General features: G+C 29.8%; 1 protein-coding gene across 3 annotated transcripts in view; it reads left to right on the top strand.

The window, feature by feature from the left end:
* Positions 1-19,460, top strand: part of LOC118191718 (uncharacterized) — a 264,134-nt gene that overhangs the window by 228,876 nt on the left and 15,798 nt on the right. For 2 of the 3 annotated variants that reach the window (XM_085820387.1, XM_035362551.2), the window contains exon 2: positions 16,061-16,663. In XM_085820387.1, coding sequence (XP_085676513.1) covers positions 16,447-16,663 — 217 coding nt within the window. In that variant the 5' untranslated portion in view covers positions 16,061-16,446. Of the gene's footprint in view, positions 1-5,817; positions 16,664-19,460 lie in introns of those variants that run through there. The other variant, XM_085820388.1, reaches the window with a different exon arrangement.

Raw genomic sequence — 19,460 nt, 5'->3', positions numbered from 1 at the left:
TTGTGATACTGTAATATAAAGACTTTAATAATATGTGCAAATCATAATCAAGCTTTATTTACAAAAATTGAATTTTTTGCTCATTATTAAAAATTTTGTGGAAGTAACACAAATATTACATATTAATCCTATTTTGCATTACATAACTATTATATATATACATACATGTAATGAAAGCACAAATTTTGGAAGCACTGCATTGGGAGTTAGTTCCACACACTTTTTCTGAAGAATTTGCAAAATGAGGTAAGTACCATATTTGGATACTCGATGATATCTTAAGAATGATGAACTTGGAGATACTTTTCTCATTCGAGTTCTAGTCAGCAGGTACACATCTGTATAAAATATGAATGATTTGGAGCTTGGCGATAACTTAATAGATGAGTAGCAAAAAAACTTGGCAAGGCAAACATGTCCGGATTCAAGATAACTTTATTATTTGAGTAAGGCAAGTCAGGATTCCACAATATTTGGTTCACATATGGATGAGTGTCTTATGCGCTCTACATTTTTGTTAGATTAGCATATATTCCTTGAACAAGGAAGGTAGCCACAAAGCATCTGGCCAGGAGGAATGCTTAAATGAAAGTGACCATCATTTCATAGAAAGAAGGGAGGGAGTCAGTTTTTAGTTATGGTTTACAATTTGGTGATTGGTCAAGAGGCATCTGCATTAAGGGTTACGTAAAATCGCATGATTAATTTAAAGGACGCAGTTTAGACTTAAGCGCTATTTTTAGGACAGATAGCTGAAGTTCCCAAATGAAATAGAAAATAAAAGAGGTTATAGTGAACTAAATTTAGAAGTTTGCTTTTATATTTTTTATCTTACACACATATATATATATATTTAATTTCCAAATTTAAAACATTGGCAGCTGTTAGTAAAAAAAAATTAATAAAGCAGTTAAAAACTACCTTCCTTCTTCAACTGACAAAATAGATACATGTATGAAACAGCTTACTGTATATGAAAAAGACTTTGACAAAAAATTTACTACAGTAAAATCTTGATTGTCTGGGATTCAAGTAATCAGAATATTTTAGAATTTCTCAAGAATTTTTGTCCCAAAAAATTTAATAAATGAGAGATTTGTAGTGCCATTATATAGCTCATAATACAGTGCAAATTCCGATATCTGGAATAATCTAAAATCCGGACCCCAAAGCCACCAACTTTAAAAAAAAAATAATTGTATGCTTTATGCCTGTGCATTTGATTCCTCCCCTATTGCATATAATAAAACATCTGGAGAGTATAATTCTTAATTTCTCTTCGGCACTACCTCGTTATTGAAGAAACAATCATTTTAGCATAAATTTGTATGATCAATAATTTGGTTCTGTAGATGCGTATCTGCTTGGCATATATCTCAAACCAAAATATTCTACATAGATACATGTTATACCTTATTAGGTATAAAACCAAAGATTTTATATTGCTGGCGCCAATCTACTGAATCATTATTCATTATATTTTGCTTTTATCACCGCATGTTTATCAACACATGGCACCTTGGGTAATGGCTCATGTAGCAATGCCTAAACAACTTTTTTTTTTTTTTTTTTTTTTAATGTTAATACAGTAGAAGTCCAGAAATCTGCAAAGCTTGGGACCAGAGGTTGTGCGGATTTCAGGACAGAAACGAGAATTCATAATATTCAGACTAAAAGTGCAAAATAAATATGGCGTATTAGATACATTTAATTAAACTATTATATACATTATTGCAATAACTTATTATATGTGTTAAAGTGTTATTACATATATAAATTGATTATATTATTCATTGTATTATATATACACAGCGTCGACATTTGCTGATTTTGCCTCATGCGAAGATTTCCGGTGTTAGAATCACTGTTGCTGTAAAATTTCAACAGCTTTTCTTTATTTTTCCGTATATCATACACAATCGTATCGCAATTCCATATGATTCTGCTGCACCTGTGTCCATCTTGTGCAGAATTTTCACTTTTTGCATTACCATCAATGCAACATGTTTACATTTTTCAACATTGCAAGCAGTAAAACCATGAGTGCCTTTCTTATCTGTAACTGTATTAAAAAAGGCTTAAATTTTAAATATTCATAATTTATCCACAAAATATCCGGATTAAAAAAAGGCAGCACTAAATAATCCTGTGAAATAACAAAGCTCAGAAAATACAACAACGTGAATCATGAACTTGAAGGAAGAGTTGAGTGAATCGTCTGCTTTCTTACCTCGATGCAGATGAGGGGAAAAAACTTTTATCATGATGTCAGTAATTTGGTATTTCCGTTATGAGTCATTATTATTCGGTAATTATGACGTCATTATTCGGTAAGTATTTTTTCTTCGATATTTTGTACTCAATGTGTCGGTTTTCAGAACCTATAAACTGAATGCTTATATTTTGAGAAGGCAATGTGGATTTCAGGAGTTGGCGGATTACAGACCGGCGGATTTTTGGTATTTGACTGTAATTGAGTAATAAATAGTATGGTAACCTTTTATGTTGACATGAAGCTTGGCAATGATTACAGATTTAAGTTCAATGTGCTAAGAAATGTTGACGAGGAAAAATTTAACAAAAATCTCTCTCCATATGCTAAAAATAAATTTTGTTAATGATACTCATAGGCTAAAAGATTAAATTTAGTGCTATTTGAATTAAGAATAATCTATTTGTTATTCACAGGAACTCATAACCAGCGCCAGGGCTCGTATGGTCCCACCGGGCGGCAGAATGTAGGGAAGACAAAGGGAGGTGCTTGGTAGCAGAATTTAGGACCCATAGAGACTGCATCAGGCAGTAAAGTATCTAGTGTCAGCCCTCAATAAGCCTTAAGTATATGTGGGAATTTATTTATTCAGGACTGAGATAAGTCTGATAAGCCTTTATTTATTCAGGACTCGGATAAGCATTTGCAAGAAATAGACATAAGTATAATAAATAACTAAACTAATACAATTCAGGCTTAATTGTCTCTGTGCGATAAAAGCAAGATAAAATTTCGCGAAACTACTTGTCTTTAGCCACCAATCTCATGATACATAGCCAAATATGTATAGTTAATGAGAGCTAAATTTTGTGATGAAAGCCGCACATTTTAAAGGTTTTCGGATATCGCAAACCAAAGGTGAAATTTTCCAATTAACGGATTCTGTTAAAGAAATGTGGCAAAGCGGTAATAAATGAAGATGATATAGAAGAAGTTTTTCATTGTGATGACAATGCTCCTCAATCAGCAGTCAATTAATAGATGGTAGAAATCTGTAGTATGGTTCTAGATCCAGAAAATACCGCTACCGATAAAGAAGAAAGTGACGGAGAGGTTACCGAAATGAAAAAATTTCTATTGCAAGTTAGTCGGGATTCTCGACACAATGTAACTAAACAAGAAATTATGTATGTGTACAGAATTAGAAAGTGTTAGCACAAAAAGTGAAACAACTTACATTGAAAGAAATGTTTAATAAAATAAAGAAATAAATACAGTCAAAAGTCGTTAATTCAGACACCCATAATCCGGAATGATCTATAATCCGGACCTCAAAGCTAAAAACTTTCTTCGCATGCGCCGCGTTGACACATGCGCATAGGCGTTTACGCGTGCACGTAAGACTTTTACGACTGCGCATATGCGTGTGTGCAAATGCAGAATACATTTTCGCGTGCGCGTTTAATGTATAACAAATGGTATAAACTAAAATTATCTAATTATCTATTTCAGTTAATGTTGATGATTGCATTGTTCCTTAATCTTCGAAGTGGATCTGGCTTATTATTTTCTGCAGACTGTAAGAGCAATTTTATAAAAGTAATCTTGAACTTTCGATTATGTCAAATAGAATTTCCGATGCTGGAGCTCCCAAAGGATCTACAAAACGAAATTATGTTTCAATGTCCATCAAACAAAAAGTGGAATTGCTGCAAAAAATGGCTAAAGACATGAAGAAGGTGACAGAGAGGTTAGTGAAAACGAAAAAATTTCGATTGAAAAGTTAGTCAGTATTCTCGGGACAGCAATTACGGGACTTGAACAGCGGAACTTTGTAACTGAACAAGAAATTATGTCTGTTTATAGAATTAAAGAGAAAGTATTATCACACAAAACTAAGCAACTTAAACAACTTACATTGAAAAAAATGTTTAATAAAGTAAACAAATAAATATTAAGTTTTTTTTTTTTTGTAAATTTTGATACCCTTTAGATCATAATTGTTCTTTATTTCATAAATTACAGTTTCATATTTTTAAATTTTAGAATTTCTGCATGCCATCTTACGAGATTTAAACTGATGATCTATAATCAGGAAAAATCGATATTTCGGAATCGCCGAAGTCCCGATGAGTCTGGATTAACGATTTTTGACTGTAGTAAGCTTTTTTTTTTGTAAATGTTCAAAATCAGTTACAGTCATTTTAAGCCCTTTATATCATAAATGGTATTATTTCATAAATCACGGTTTCATTTTTTTTTTTTTTTTTTTTTTTTTTTTTTCTTTTTTCTTTTTTATAATTTCTGCATGCTGTCTTACTAGATACTTAAAAACTTAAAAAAATCTCAAATCCGACCCAACGAGTCCGGATCTCGGACTTTGTACTGTACTGTTAACATGTATACATTATCACCAAAGAGTGTGATTTATTGCCAGTAATGGATAAGGATAATGTTGCAACACAATCATAAGTTCATTTTGATTTAATGTAAATTTGATTAATTTTCGATAAGGTGGTTTAATTTTTGTAAAAAAGGATATAAGTTTTACTTTTTTTCCTCACATTTTGCACAAAATTGATTAACACATATATGAGAATGCATGAAAGGGAATGTTTTCGAAGTTCCAGAATCCGGGATTAAAAAAGCCACTATGCACAACTAAAAAATGCACTATGCAAACTTAGAAATGATTAAAAAATGGCAATGTAATGCAAAAAAAAGAAAAAAGTGATAAAAAATTTAAATTTTGTACAGTCAAAAGTCGTTAATCTGGACTCGTCGGGACTTCGGCGATTTCGGATTATCAATTTTTCTGGATTATAGATCATCAGTTTAAATCTGGTAAGATGGCATGCAGAAGTTATAAAATTAAAAATATGAAACCATAATTTATGAAATAAAGAACAATTATGATCTAAATGCTATCAAAATTTACCAAAAAAAAAAAAAGCTTAATATTTATTTGTTTACTTTATTAAACATTTCTTTTAATGTAAGTTGTTTCGTTTTATGTGATAATACTTTCTTTTTAATTCTATAAACAGACATAATTTCTTGTTCAGTTACAAAGTTCCGCTGTTCAAGTCCCATAATAGCTGTGCCGAGAATACCGATTAACTTGTCAATCGAAATTTTGTCATTTTCACTAACCTCTCTGTCACATTCTTCATGTCTTTATACATTTTTTGCAGCAATTCCACTTTTTGTTTGATGGACATCGAAACATACTTTCGTTTTGGAGATCCTTTGGGAGCTCCAGCATCGGAAATTCTATTTGACATAAAGTTGGACTTTACTTTTATAAAATTGCTCTTACAGTCTGCAAAAAATAATAAGCCAGATCCAATTCGAAGATTAAGGAACAACGCAATCATCAACATTAACTGAAATAGATAATTTTAGCTTATACCGTCTGTTATACATAAAACGCGCATGCGAAAACGTATTTTGCATTTGCGCACATGCATATGCGCAGTCGTAAAGGTCTTACGTGCTCGCGTAAATGCCTATGGGCATGTGTCAAAGCGGCACATGCGCAGAAAGTTTTTAGCTTTGAGGTCCGGATTATAGATCATTCCAGATTATGGGTGTCCGAATTAACGACTTTTGACTGTAATTGCTGTGTTGAGAATACAGACTAATTTCTCAATCGAAATTTTTTCGTTTTCAAGAACCTCTGTGTCACTTTCTTCACTATCGGAAGCGAATTATAATGATGAGGAATTTGATTTAAATCATATCAAAGACGGAGTACATCGAGATGAAATACTACATTAAGTAAGAAATTATAAGCCAAATAAAATAAAAACATCTGCCCTGAAGATAAGAATAGTGATGACAGATGAACTTCCAATTCATCGCGCGCCGCGCCATTCCCCCTCCACCCTCCCCACTGCAGAGCAGTGTGAAATTGAAAAACAGATTTCGGAATGGTTAGAGAAACAAAGGATATGCCTTTATCCAATTTTTGCAGCAATTCCACTTTTTGTTTAATGGACTTCGAAACATACTTTCGCTTTGTAGATGCTTTACATATTAGTAAATATATATCGGAAATCCTATTTGACATAATCGAAAGTTCAAGCTTACTTTTATAAAATTGCTCTAACAGTCTGCAAAAAATAATAAGCCAGATCTAGTTTGAAGATTAAGGAACAACGCAATCTGCAACATTAACTGAATTAGATAATTTTTTGCTTAGCTTATACCATCCGTAAACTTCTGCCAAAATGATTGGCAACATTGCTGCTAATTTTCATGTTTGCTGTGATTTCAAAATTATATGTGGCCTATCAAATATGTCGACTTTTATAAGGCTGAAATATATTTCCCCCTTGAAATCTTACTTGTAAGTGCAGGTTTTTGATATTCAAGCTGATAAACAAATAAAATGATTTTTTTATAACTTTAGAGTGGAAATTTTTTCCACTAGTTTGGCTTTTTTAACTTATATGCTCAACTATTGGGAATCTGGCATTTCCTGAACTTTGAGATTCAAGCTTTTAGAGTATCTAGAATTTTTTCATTGTCTTAAATGTGTTCAAAACGTTCTCATATTATTGTCTGATAATTTCATATTTCACCAGAACAGACTTAAAATGACTGTAAACACTTTTTATGGTTTCCAGCCATTCTGACAGCAGGATATTTCTTTTTTCAAATATCTTTATTAATGATAGAAATTTTGAAAATGCATAGAAATAAGTACCAGCTTTTTATGGCCGTATCTTTATCATTTTAAAAACTGGGCAATTTCAGCAGCTTATGTAAAATTTGAGGAATAGTAACTAAATGTAGATAGTCAAGTTTCTCCATTTTTTAACAATGAGTTTACGTGGTTAAAAAAATATTTAAAGCTCTTTTCTAAAATACCTATTCTGTAGGGAGCCTTAAAAAATAGATTTTTTTTTAAAGGTAAAAGGCTCATTTCTTCAGTTCTATGTAAAGTATGTTAAATAAAGCATAGATGGAGAAATGACTTTGAAATGCTTTAAGGCATTTTGCAAATGTATGTAATGTGTATGTAAGAAAAATTAAAATTCTAATTGTAATATACAAAAATCCTTTAATTCTCTTGTTTTGATTTGATTATTTCCCTTTTGCATCCCAAAAAATAGTAACTGCTATAATAAATCTGTCAAAATTGCATTGTTTCAGAATTAATCTTTATCCTATAGTTCTTGTATTAGACTCATGAGCCAATGTTTATATACTGCTTCAGCTAATAATGGTTTCAAATTTGGCCACCAAAATGCAAAATTAGTGAATGGGGATTAATCTAAATTGAGACTAGTGGCAGCTCAGATCTCTGATCTAAAAACATTTCTGTTTAACCATAGACTAAAGCTTATATTTCTCACAATTTCTGGGATTCTTACAATTTTATTTGCTGGAAAATCACAATTTGATTTGTAGATGTTTGTATATGCATAATTCTGTAACCAGTGAGCAGTGAGATTGTGTCATAAAATCAGCCACATCTGGTGATAAAACTTGGGGAAAAAAGCATGAATTCATGCTTCTGCTGAAGAATGCAAAATAATTTTGTTCAAAGGAATTTAAATAAAAAATAATAACACATGATAAAAATGTGCCAAAAACATCAAAATAGGCATGTATGGCAGAAAAATTCCCCTAAAATAATGAAATATGCAAAACAAGACATTCTTTATGAATAGCTGGGCTATAATCATTACATCAAATTGATCATTAAAATATGTTTTTTTCCTCCTTTTGGTGAACGTATGAAAATTTTTATAAATAAAATAATTTAAACATGTTAGTTTTTCAACTTTTGATGACTTTCAACTTCATAATTTACCACTAACAGATACCTGCAGCAAAAAAGGCAATAAATAGCAAAAGGTTTTTTTTTAATACAAAAATTTTTCTTATAAAAGTTAATATAGCTGAGAACGCCGGAATGTAAAGGAGAAGAAATATAATGTAATTTGGTTTTTTTAACTGAAAATAATTTATTTGACTTTTAGTAAAGGAATTTAATGTTCTGGTCCTAATAACCGTTACTTATTTTTTCAATACATAGGAATGTAGAAACTGCTTTCTGATTGTATACATGCTTTACTAGAGTTAACGTGTTTACATATGTGGTTTTATTCCTACAGTTAAGTGGTGTTATAGTAGTTTCAAAGGATGTAATGTCATTGAGATGGGGGAAAAAAAAAAAACTGTAAAGAGATAAGTAGCTAAATATATTTTCTCTTTTAAAAAAAAAAAAAAAAAAAAAAAAAAGTTTCTTTTTACTCTTATATAGTTTGTACTCACAGTTTTGAAAGTTTGTTTTCCAGAATCTTTTCTATCTCATGAATTCAATTATTTAAAATCAGTTACCACTGATGAAGGATTTTCTTCCATTATCATTGATAAAAACCTTAAAAAAAAATTGGTTTGCAATCAAAAGTCATTCAAATGTTAGAAATAGCTATAATCTGGTCATTTCCATTTCATTCTTCTATCAGTTATAGAATTGCTCTGAATCTCTAAGATTTCAACTTTAAGATCATTTTCTCACCTGTCAGTAAAATTCCTTGTTCATGCCTTTTCATGTCTTTGATTCATGTGAAGTTTAGAGGATATTCTGTCAGTGAGCTTTGATACATGTTAGCCAAAGTAAAACAGCATTAAGACTGCATGTCAAGGACGCAAGTTTTATGTTTAAAAAGGAGAAATAAAAATTTTAAAAATAAAAGGGGGGGAACTTTGATAGCCAGTCATAGTTGAACATTTAATCATAATTTTGATTATGTGAAAGTTAGTTGTAAGGCTTTATAAATTTCTTTGGAAAGGATTTCTTTGAAAGTTTTACTGTCAGATTTTTTTTTTTTTTTTTTTTTTTTTTCAATTTATGACAATTTTAGGTTAATAGTTTTGGGATTCTAATATCTTAACTTTTCAGGCTCTTGTCTTAACTTACCATTTTCCTTAACAGGTGGCACTAATTCTTTTTACTTTTTCTAAAACCACTGCTTGTAGTATAAAATGATTGTTGTTTCTTCCATTTTAAAGAAGGACCTGTGTATGAATGCCCTCAAAACCTGCACTAAGGTTTTTTTTTTTTTGCCTAGTTTTAAATTTTACATTGGGGTGTTTCTCTTTCTACTATTAAAAAACTGAGATGTTTTCTCTAATTTAAAGTCTTTCCTACAGTTTGGTATAAATATATCTCAAGGAAAGTTTATTAGTTACCTTAACAGAGAGAGCTTCTTAAATCTGCCATGATTGTTTTAAAGTAAATCTGCCATGATTGTTTTAAAGCAAATCTGCCATGATTGTTTTAAAGCAAATCTGCCATGATTGTTTTAAAGCACATGTTTTGAGGACCAGTACTGGGCCTTTTTTTTCCTACCTGGTGCAGTCTTTGGGCTCCTGCATTCTGCTATTTAAAGTATCCTAAAAATTTTACTGCTTCTAAATTCTGCCACTTGGTATGGCTGCATCAAATCTGGCACCAGCCTTGCATGTTTTTCTACTGTAATTGAAAATGTATTTTGAAAATGAATAATTTAGTTAAATGTGAAGCATACCAGCTTTTTTTTTTTTTTTTTTTTTTTCAAAACCTTAAAAAGAGTAATTTTCAGTATATTTGGAAAAATTCAAATTTTTAATTCCATTTGTGAATTGTTCTTTGAAAATTTGTAAAAGTGTTATGAACCTGTTTGTAAGTTTATTGTAGTTAAAACAGCATAACTTAAAAATCCATATATTGCCAATAAAATAATAACTTAGCAAACAAGGTTGAATTTTTGTTGAAATTTGATTTTATTTTTATTTGAAACAGATACTGAAGTTTTCAAATAGCTTGATTAGTTTTAGTAAGGAATTGGAAAGTCAAACTTGGTTGTCTTTCATAACATTTTTTTGAAATCTTGTTTCAAATATAAAAAAGGAAGGAAGGAAGTGTGGTAACGTACTGTCAACAGAAATTATAGTATACTCTTAATTTTTATCCTTAAATAAAAGAGTATTATTTAAGCTATGAGAGGTATTTAAGTAAAAATTGTTTGTCAAAGTTTATGTTTGTTCATTTTTTTAAAAGTTATTATATGTATTTATTTTTGAGCAATTAAATACATATGGAGGTCAAAATGTATGAGTATGCCTCACAGTTAAAATATACATAGGTAAATAATGTTCATCAATCATTCTTTGAATATACAACACTTACCATAAGAAAACATAGACCTCTTTGAGTTATTATTAGAATTTAGTAATTACCTGATGATATTTGTAGTTTAAGGAATTCAGATAGCTTTATTTAACCTATATCTCGTACTTCAGTTGCATCTGCTAAATACCATTAATAAACTTTATTTTACTTTTGTCAAGGTTATTTATTTAATAGGAGTGATTCATATGATTTTCAAGTATAGCATTTATATAACAAGTTAAATAATTCAAGTATAGCATTTATATAACAAGTTTTAGTTGTATATGGATATGAAGTGCTTTTACTAGGAGCATATTTTACATATAAATAGTGTACAATATTTCTTTTTTGTTGTGTGAGAATGACCTCTGGATATTAAAATATTAGACTCTAAGCAATTTAAATTTGGCTAGGGACTATTACTTAGATGAGTTCATTTATAATTTTAGCTGAATGAATTTGATGGAAGTCTGATCTAGTAATGTTTTTCACTTTGATAACTATATAAATATGTATTGTAACTGTCACAGTGGATCTGTCATAGCTGGTTGACATACTTCTTTATTTTTTACAGGATGTTTTTTTAATATAAACTGATATACCTAAAGTGATGTGACTTGTCCATTACTAAGTAATTCCCAACAAACTTTACATGCATTTATGACATTAAAGCTAGAGCGAAAGAGATATGGATGATTTTATATCAACAGGATAGTGGCAGGGAATCGAAGAGTGAAAATTATTTTACTGATGTAAGATTAAAGTGGCATTCACACTGGCCTGATGGTGTGAAAAGTGGAAATTCTGAAGGGGAAAAAAATGGTATCCACACACCTAAATTTACACCAGTGTGGAAGCTTTCACTTTAAAAGTTGACATATGCACAGTAGATGTCTCTTCATATCAGAAACTTGGGAGAGGGGCGAATGTGCATTTTTTGTGCAGTATGTTGGCTTTCTATGTTTACAGTTTTTAATTTAAATGGTCAAATTTCTGGTAGATCAACACTTATTTTATTTTTTGCTTTACATACAAAGAAAAGCAGAAGGTGATATATTAGACTAATATGCAACTGATGACTATAGTCAAGTGATACAAATAATTTAATTAAGGAGATGCTCTTGAACAGTGTCAGTAGGGATTTTAATTACTTTCTTTCACTTGACGCCTCATCAGTTTGGTAAATTTCTAGATCTCATTAAACCATTCATCCAAAAACGGAACACTAATTTCTGTGAGCGTAGTCCAGAAGATTATCATTTAGAGAACAGAAAAATGATATCCCAGAAAAGGATCATTGTACGTATCTAATTCGTTATATTTATGAATTTTGTTGAATGATAATTAAAAAATTCTTTTCTGCATATCTCAATTTGAGAGTGAGTTTTTCTTAGAGTTGGCCACTGTTAAATTTTTTCCTTGTTCATTTACTTCCCTGAATAAAATTGGTTTATTTAATACAATAAAATAATATATATTGTTATAATGTGTTAAGGATTTGTAGGGTTACTAAAAATCATACTTAAAAAAAAGCAAGTTGTTTCATTTAAAAAAATAATCAGGAAGGGAAATTTTTTAAAACTCTTTGTTAAAACAAATTTCGTATCCTAAAATGTAACTGCAATTACTTCAATTAGTCATTTGGGTATTAATAAAAATTCACTCTCAAAAGTTGTATTTTAACTCGTGGAAGTAATTACGTCTTATATAATGACTTTTTTTTATTAATAGTGAAATCCAATTTTCAGTTGGGTTTGAAAACTGAATTTATCGATTAGTAAATGTGCTGATGCCCATATAAGTGGTCTTTAAACTACGGAAAAATTATCATCAAGATTAAACTTTTGCTTGATTTTTACAAAATTTTTCTCAAAAATGAACAAAAACAAAGATGGAGGATTAAAATGTCTCAAAGTATTCCATAAAATCAGCATCAATCAAAGACTGAATTTTGTCTTAATTTAAATGTCACGTACTGGCAAGCTTAATTTCTGTATAAATAATAGTTTTCCTAATTTTTTTAAACAAATAGCTTACTCATCACCAGTTGTTTAAAACCAAGAACTTTCTAAATTTTTTAAGTCAGCTATAAAAAGCAACCTTATAGCAATACCAAAATCAATTTTGCTAGTTTGTCATATTAGCCGAAATTGCTTTTACACAGATCATCTAGTGAGCTGTGCAAAGGCTTGTTATAATAAGACATAATGCACAAAGTGCTGCTTAGAAGGGGAAGGTCAAGTTTGTAGTTATTGAAAAATGAATGCAAAGTGCTTGAGGAAAAAAAAAAAAAAAGGGTTATAATCGATACAAATTTGTATGAAAAGGAGGAAATAAGCAAGGCCAAAACCTGCAATCTGTAAAACTTTTTTTTTTTTTTTTTCCTGTTTGTTACCTTTACACTAGCAGATCTCCTGTGAAAAACTGGTTTTTAATTTTCATCTTCAGCATATTGAATAAGCATCAGTACTGCTGTTAAGCTAGCAATAAACTTTTTTTGTAAGTAATTAAAAAAAAATATCAACTTCGTTATATGATCAGCTTTGGTCGGATTTTGGCATACAGTGTTTGGATTCAGAGGCCAACACCTTATCCATAGGCAGCAGGAGCTTGTAAAAGCAACTTTACATTGGTATAGATTTTAAGCAAAATTCAAAATCTAGGATTTCAAAATGTATTGTTATTTTATCGCAACAATATAGTTTTATAGTATTGTGTAAACATTATCAACCATATCTCTTTTATGGTTGATAATTATGGTTTATTACTCTTAATAAATGTGATAATATTCTTTTAAATAATTTATTTTTGTACTAGCTTAGTATAAATATTTTTTTATCATTTGAAAATTTTTTATTAAGATTATTCCATTTGATTTCATATATTCTTCAAGAAGAATTTTTTAAAGCTTATTCATTTAAAAATTGGACAATCTGAAACTTACGTGGCAAAAATTTGGAGTTAACTGGTGTCATCTCTGGCCATCCAGAATATATCATATCTGAACTCATTTTACTCCTTTTTGCCCCAATAAATTATTGCAATGTTATGAGTTGATCTTAAGAATAGTTACTGTGTTTCTCAGCAAGTAGATAAAGCATCACTTTGTTATCATTAGCTAATAAGAGTTTCATCTGGATTTCATTGGATAAACAAATTTATTTTCAATTTTGCCAATATCTAAATACATGTCATTACCATTTTTTATATAAACTGTAGAGTAGAAAGAAGAAAACAACCAATTTAAAAAGGAGATTTAAGGGCCATTATAATTTAATATGCAAATTTTATGTCATATATTCATTGTCTTGTATATGCACATATTGTGTATATGTGCTGTAAGATACTAAGATACTGAATATGTAAGATAAATTCTAACTTTTAATTTGTAATAGTTCCCTTTTAAATGTGGTTATTTCCTTTTTCTGTCCAAAGAAGAGTAATATGTGTATAATAAATGTTCCTTAATTGCATCGTTTCAAAATTAATTGTGAGTTTCCATAAGCTAAAGAATAATCAATTAAAAGCATAGTAAATAAATAAACAAAAAAGAATTATTTTAAGGAATTTTAGGAAAGTTATAAATTGTATTAGAAATTTTTCAGTCAGTAAGGAAAATATGAAAGATTTCACAAAATAAAGTTTCAAAATTGCAGAAATACGTTTTATGGCTAAAGATAAACATGTTCAATTAAAATTGCATAGTTTGTGAGTTATGTAACACTGAAGATTACCTATTTCTTGCTTACAAGTATTGGTGATGCCGAAGCTTATTCCTCTTGCCCCACATAAAAGCATGGTAGATTAGATGAGTTTGATACGGTGGTCTCATCAAATGGTTGCCCATTTCTCTGATTTGAATGCATTGGCTTAATATCTGAAAGCTGACATTTATTTGACATTACAAGATGAACTCTGCCTGTTTATTGAAGATTTTATCCAGTGGATGACGTCCCTGACATTCTTGGTTTCTTGGGACACATTGCTTCAATCTGGCAGTGATGTGATGTTTGTGTTACTGTTGGTGGCTTACATTTTGAATACGTCTTGTAGTATCTATATGTGTATATAATCTTTCCTTTTTGACTCTGTTCCTTAAAAGTTTTCAATAATACAAATTTTGAATACTGCATCCAATGCATGGTAACATAACCACATTTAGCCAATGCTGAATGAACACTCATTGAAGAACATGCACATCAACTTTTAATCATGATATTCTGGCATCTTATAAATCAATATCTGTTGCTTTCTTCCTTTATTGAGCTTTCTGTGTCTTCCTTTATCGCAAGATGTCCTCAGTTAATTATCCCTTCTTTTTGCCATTGATTTTCAGCCCCTTAAACTCCTAAATTCTTTCCACTATTTTTGCTCATAGAATATTTTTTTGCTTATCCTCAGCCACAGAAGGCTTTTTTGACATTCAATGACTATATTGTGAGGCACAATATGATAATACATATATAAGAAGCATTTTTATTATCACAAAGTTAACCCCAAGAGGAATTTATGTGCAAATACAGTGTGACCATTCAATGGGTAGAGCACTTCATTATGAAGCGTGTTCACCTCTTATAGAAATGCAGAATCAGCAGTAATGTGTCATATTATTCAAGATGATGTCTGTCACCTCAGTGGGGAGCAACAATCATTATTGCATTAAATGTGGTTTAAACAGTGGTAAAATTTTTCAACTTCACATTGAATTGGCAACATCACTTTCTAAAATATTTTTAGTTTGGTGAATGTATTGTTAAAATTGATTCATAATATTTATTCAGATAATGTATTGCTATTTAGTTACTAGTTAATTATCACTTATTTAGTCAGTGAATTGGTTGTTAAATGCTCTCCATTAGCATCAGCTGGCATTTGAGAACAGAAACATATTTTTAAGTCCCACATGCTTTAGGTGAAATTTAATTATGAAAACCAGGACGACCAATCTATGTGCAGGATGGTCTCCTTTTAAAAGCCTTATTTCAGTTGTCACTGTTGAAACTGCATGAAAATATTCATCAAAGTCCAAAATATCACATCTCTAACTCTACATTAGAGTACTCAGGTCTTCATTTGTCTACATGCAGATGTGTCCACCTAAAGAATGCCATCTCAGCCACATGCATAATTCTTGTCATAATAGCCTTTCTGAGATATGTAAATGGGATAATAATAAATGCAAATGTTGCATATATATCTCATGATGTTCAAAAATATTTCACTGTCAAAACGAAATTAAATTTTATTAGAGTTTGTTTGAACTATTTGTTCTGAAAGGGCCAAAATTATTCAAAAGCATTTTTGAAATTTTTTTTTCTCTTTAAAAAAGAAAAAAGAAAATCAGTCTAGTTATTTTTTCTGACAGTTACCTATTATAAACTGTTTTGAAGTTAAATGTGGTAAATGTGGTCTTTATATTCTATGAAAGCTGTGAGTTAGTGATTTCAGTGTTTTACATTTTTATTACTAAACTGTAAAATGTTATTTAACATTTAATACAGATTTTTGGAGCTTCTTTGTTGAAGTATTTACTGTGTAATAGAAAATATTTTAAGTGCCTTATTTTTTGCACATTTTATATTTTAAGAATTTGACATTTGAAACTTATTTGTTGTGTATATCTGATAAATCGTGTTTTAATTTGTTAACTGTAAAACGTATTGTGGTTTCTTTTGCAGCTTCAATATTGTCAGGCCTTAAGAAATATAGTGTCGAAGATGAAATGACAATCCATTTGAGTTGTACCACATCATATGTATTTGGAGAACATCTTTTGCAGCAGTATTCTGATCCCTTCAAGAATAATATATATATTTGTGATTTGTGAAGAAGGAATTTCCATGCAAAGATAATCTAACACAACATATATGGACTCACTCTGAAGAACGTCATTTTGTATGTCCTGTATGTAGTAGAAGTTTTGCACTAAAAGGAAATCTTAATTATCACTAGAGAATTCACACTGGAGAACGCCCTTACAAATGTAGTATTTGTGCCAAAACATTTGCTAGACCTAATACACTTCGGAAACATATTGGAACACATATGAAATAATTATAAATGTATGGCAGATAAAGTGAGATACATGCTAACTAGAATTGTAAAATTAATAAACTATGCCAATGTACTTGGAGGCTGTCTATCTGAGATAAGTGTTGCAATTATGAAGGATTTACTAAGGGAAAATGATTCATATTTGTCAAGCAGGGAAAATCCCATCAAACTTCTCCTTCACCTGCTGGGCAACAATCTACTAGCACTTCACAACTTTGACTTCTCAGGCATGTATAAACCTTTGATGTATCAAAAAGGAATGCTGATATGTTTGCTTTAATTTCAAATGAGCGGCCTTAATGCATATCTCAAATTTAGTATCTTTTTGTCAGATTGCAGCTCTTCATTTGAAATTAGTGCTAAGACCAAATTTTACTATTTTTTTTTCAAAATTAAGCCCACGAGCATTTAAACTTTTGCATAAAAAGTTAATCGGACTTGGTTAATTATGAAATTCATGTTTTTATTTCTTCAACAGTACTCTCAGCTATTGAGAGTTTATTTTCAGAATTATAGAGCATTATTTTAAAGAGAAATCAACTAAAAAAAAGGAACTATTTTTATAAAGTGGAGCTTAGAGTGTAAATAATTCTTTTCTGCTTTTCCTTTGTAGAAAGTGCTTTCTAATATTTAGCATCATGTTTCTAATATTCAGCATATACAGCTAGCTGCAAACCTATACATTCCAATTTGTGCAAGTCTTATTAAAAATATAGATATTAAATCTTCATATATGTATACTTGATGATGTGTTCAGATATTTCAGTCTGTTAATAAGTGTGTGTTTATTGAAATAGCTATAAAATAATATAGACTTTAAAATTTTAAAGTGCTTATTGTAATATTTTCTGAAGGCTATGGTATGTTTACTTGTTTTGAAAAACTCTAATTGGACAGAAAATACTTGTATTACAGGATCACAAATAGGCAAAGATGGGATGTTCACTTTTTCAAAAACTGTTTTTTTCTTAGTTATATAGTACCTGCAGCTTATTAAAATCACTTTTATTATTAAGCATCTAAGTTTAATACATGGCAATTTGCATATTGAAAATTATGGTGTCAAGTCTGAATTTATTTAGTAAGATGGTAACTAACAGTTAATCTAATTATTAATGCCTAAAATATTAAATAAAAAATTAATGCTAAAATTCAACTGTTTATGAAATTTTGAAAATAATTTTTTGATTATATTTTATAAAAAGTTTTGTAATTACTGCCTGATGAAATTTTAAGCTTTTAACAATGAACTGCCGTAGCCATGTTTGCTTCATGTTGTTCGCCAACATTTTTTCAATTGCATATTCAAGTATATAAAATTGCTGGTATTTTTACTGATGTTCACCTTTCAATTTAATAGTTCTTCTCAGAGTTTGCAGTGTTTTTCTAGATACATTTGAGGTTGGTATATAATAATTTTTTCTATATCACTTTCACTCTCAGTTTTGATTTCTGCAGCTCTTTTAACATTTTCTTTAATATTGTAGTCAATGTTTTCATATGTTTTCTCAGTGTTATAGTCAATTGCAACATATTTCAAAAATGAATCTTAATAATTTCCCTCGTTAATATCCAAAATATTAGAAATAGTTTGCAAATCTTCTTTGGTTTTTATATAAAAAACAAAGGTACTTTTCCGTTTTGCCAGTGCAAACAATAAAGTCACCAGTAATGGTACAGCTGATGTCAAACAGAATATCTTCGTTGGTAACCTTTTACGCCTCATTTTCAAAACAAGTCGCAGCCATTTCTTATCAGATTGATTGTCTTTCAATGCTGGCATATAATTGCATAGAATTTTTACAAGGTAGTTAAATTTTATGCCATAAGAACATTTGCAGTAATTAAGTCAATTAGGATGCAATCACACTGCTCACCCAAAGGCAAAAATATAGAAAAGGTAAAGTCAAGGGTTAAATTCATCGATTCTAACGAGAATGCACTAATGAAGTAAAGCACTGTGGTTTTAATTTCTGAGTAAGCTATTCGTATGAAGTGAAATAATTCTTGCATTTAAACTATTATCTTTTAAAACTTTCTTGCCTGCTCCGGCGAAACGGAAAAGTACCTATTTATCTTATTCAACTATTACTATAAAACCACTCTCTGGAAACATTATAAGTTGCAATAGTGTTGGAAAATTCGTCCTGAACTGGTAAAGTTTAGGAAAATGCTGTCATTTTTTGCTAAAAGGCTTTTGCTTAAATTTTTTGGCTGTAATGCATTTGAGAAATCTGAAAGTCCTTTTGAAATTTAATATACTTTATCCCTTTATTCTTAATTTGGAATTAGTTATATTAGTAAATTGATTTATCTGGAACATTAGATTAACTTCTACTTTATTTAAATTTGAAATGATATTCATAAATCTATCAAGCTTTTAACTTGTTGACAAGATATAAAGAGCCCTTTGTTATTAACAGCTAGCATTATCAACAAATGTTGATGATGTAGATTGCACTGCACACGTTGTGAACAAATACTTTCAAAGACAACTGTGTATAAAATTAAAACCACTGAAGAGAGATTTCCAATTACATCTAATTTTTTCTCCAAGAATTAGGTTATTGTAGTGAATTATGATTATTACCGGAAACCAAAAATTCATAACATCATATTTTCTTCTGTTTTAAAACTGTGTGAAGATTTCAAAATATTATCATGGGCCTTCCTCTAGAAAATTTTATCTAATAGCATTGAATGTTTATCTAAAGTTTTATTTATCTAACTTATCTAGTAATATTTATCTAACATCTATGATATTAATACTGCTGACTGATCAAAGGACATATGATCTTAATGTAGGGGCAGATAAAAATTTTGATGATGAGAGGTCTCTTTTTTTTTTTTTTTTTTTTTTTTTTTTCAGGGAAAGGGGGGAAGAGATTACAATTAAAAAATAATATTATATCAATTAAGATATGTTTATATATAAGTAGCTTTGACATGAATCTGATAAAACTTTTTTCAAAATAAAAACTAAACTTTGTATAAATTAAGAGCAATAAATTATGAGAAGTATTG

Source organism: Stegodyphus dumicola, chromosome 7, assembly GCF_044657685.1.
Source record: "Stegodyphus dumicola isolate Sdum_Otavi_A_Nest chromosome 7, ASM4465768v1".
Taxonomy (NCBI): Eukaryota; Metazoa; Arthropoda; class Arachnida; order Araneae; family Eresidae; genus Stegodyphus; species Stegodyphus dumicola.
This window is presented reverse-complemented; position numbering and strand designations above follow the sequence as displayed.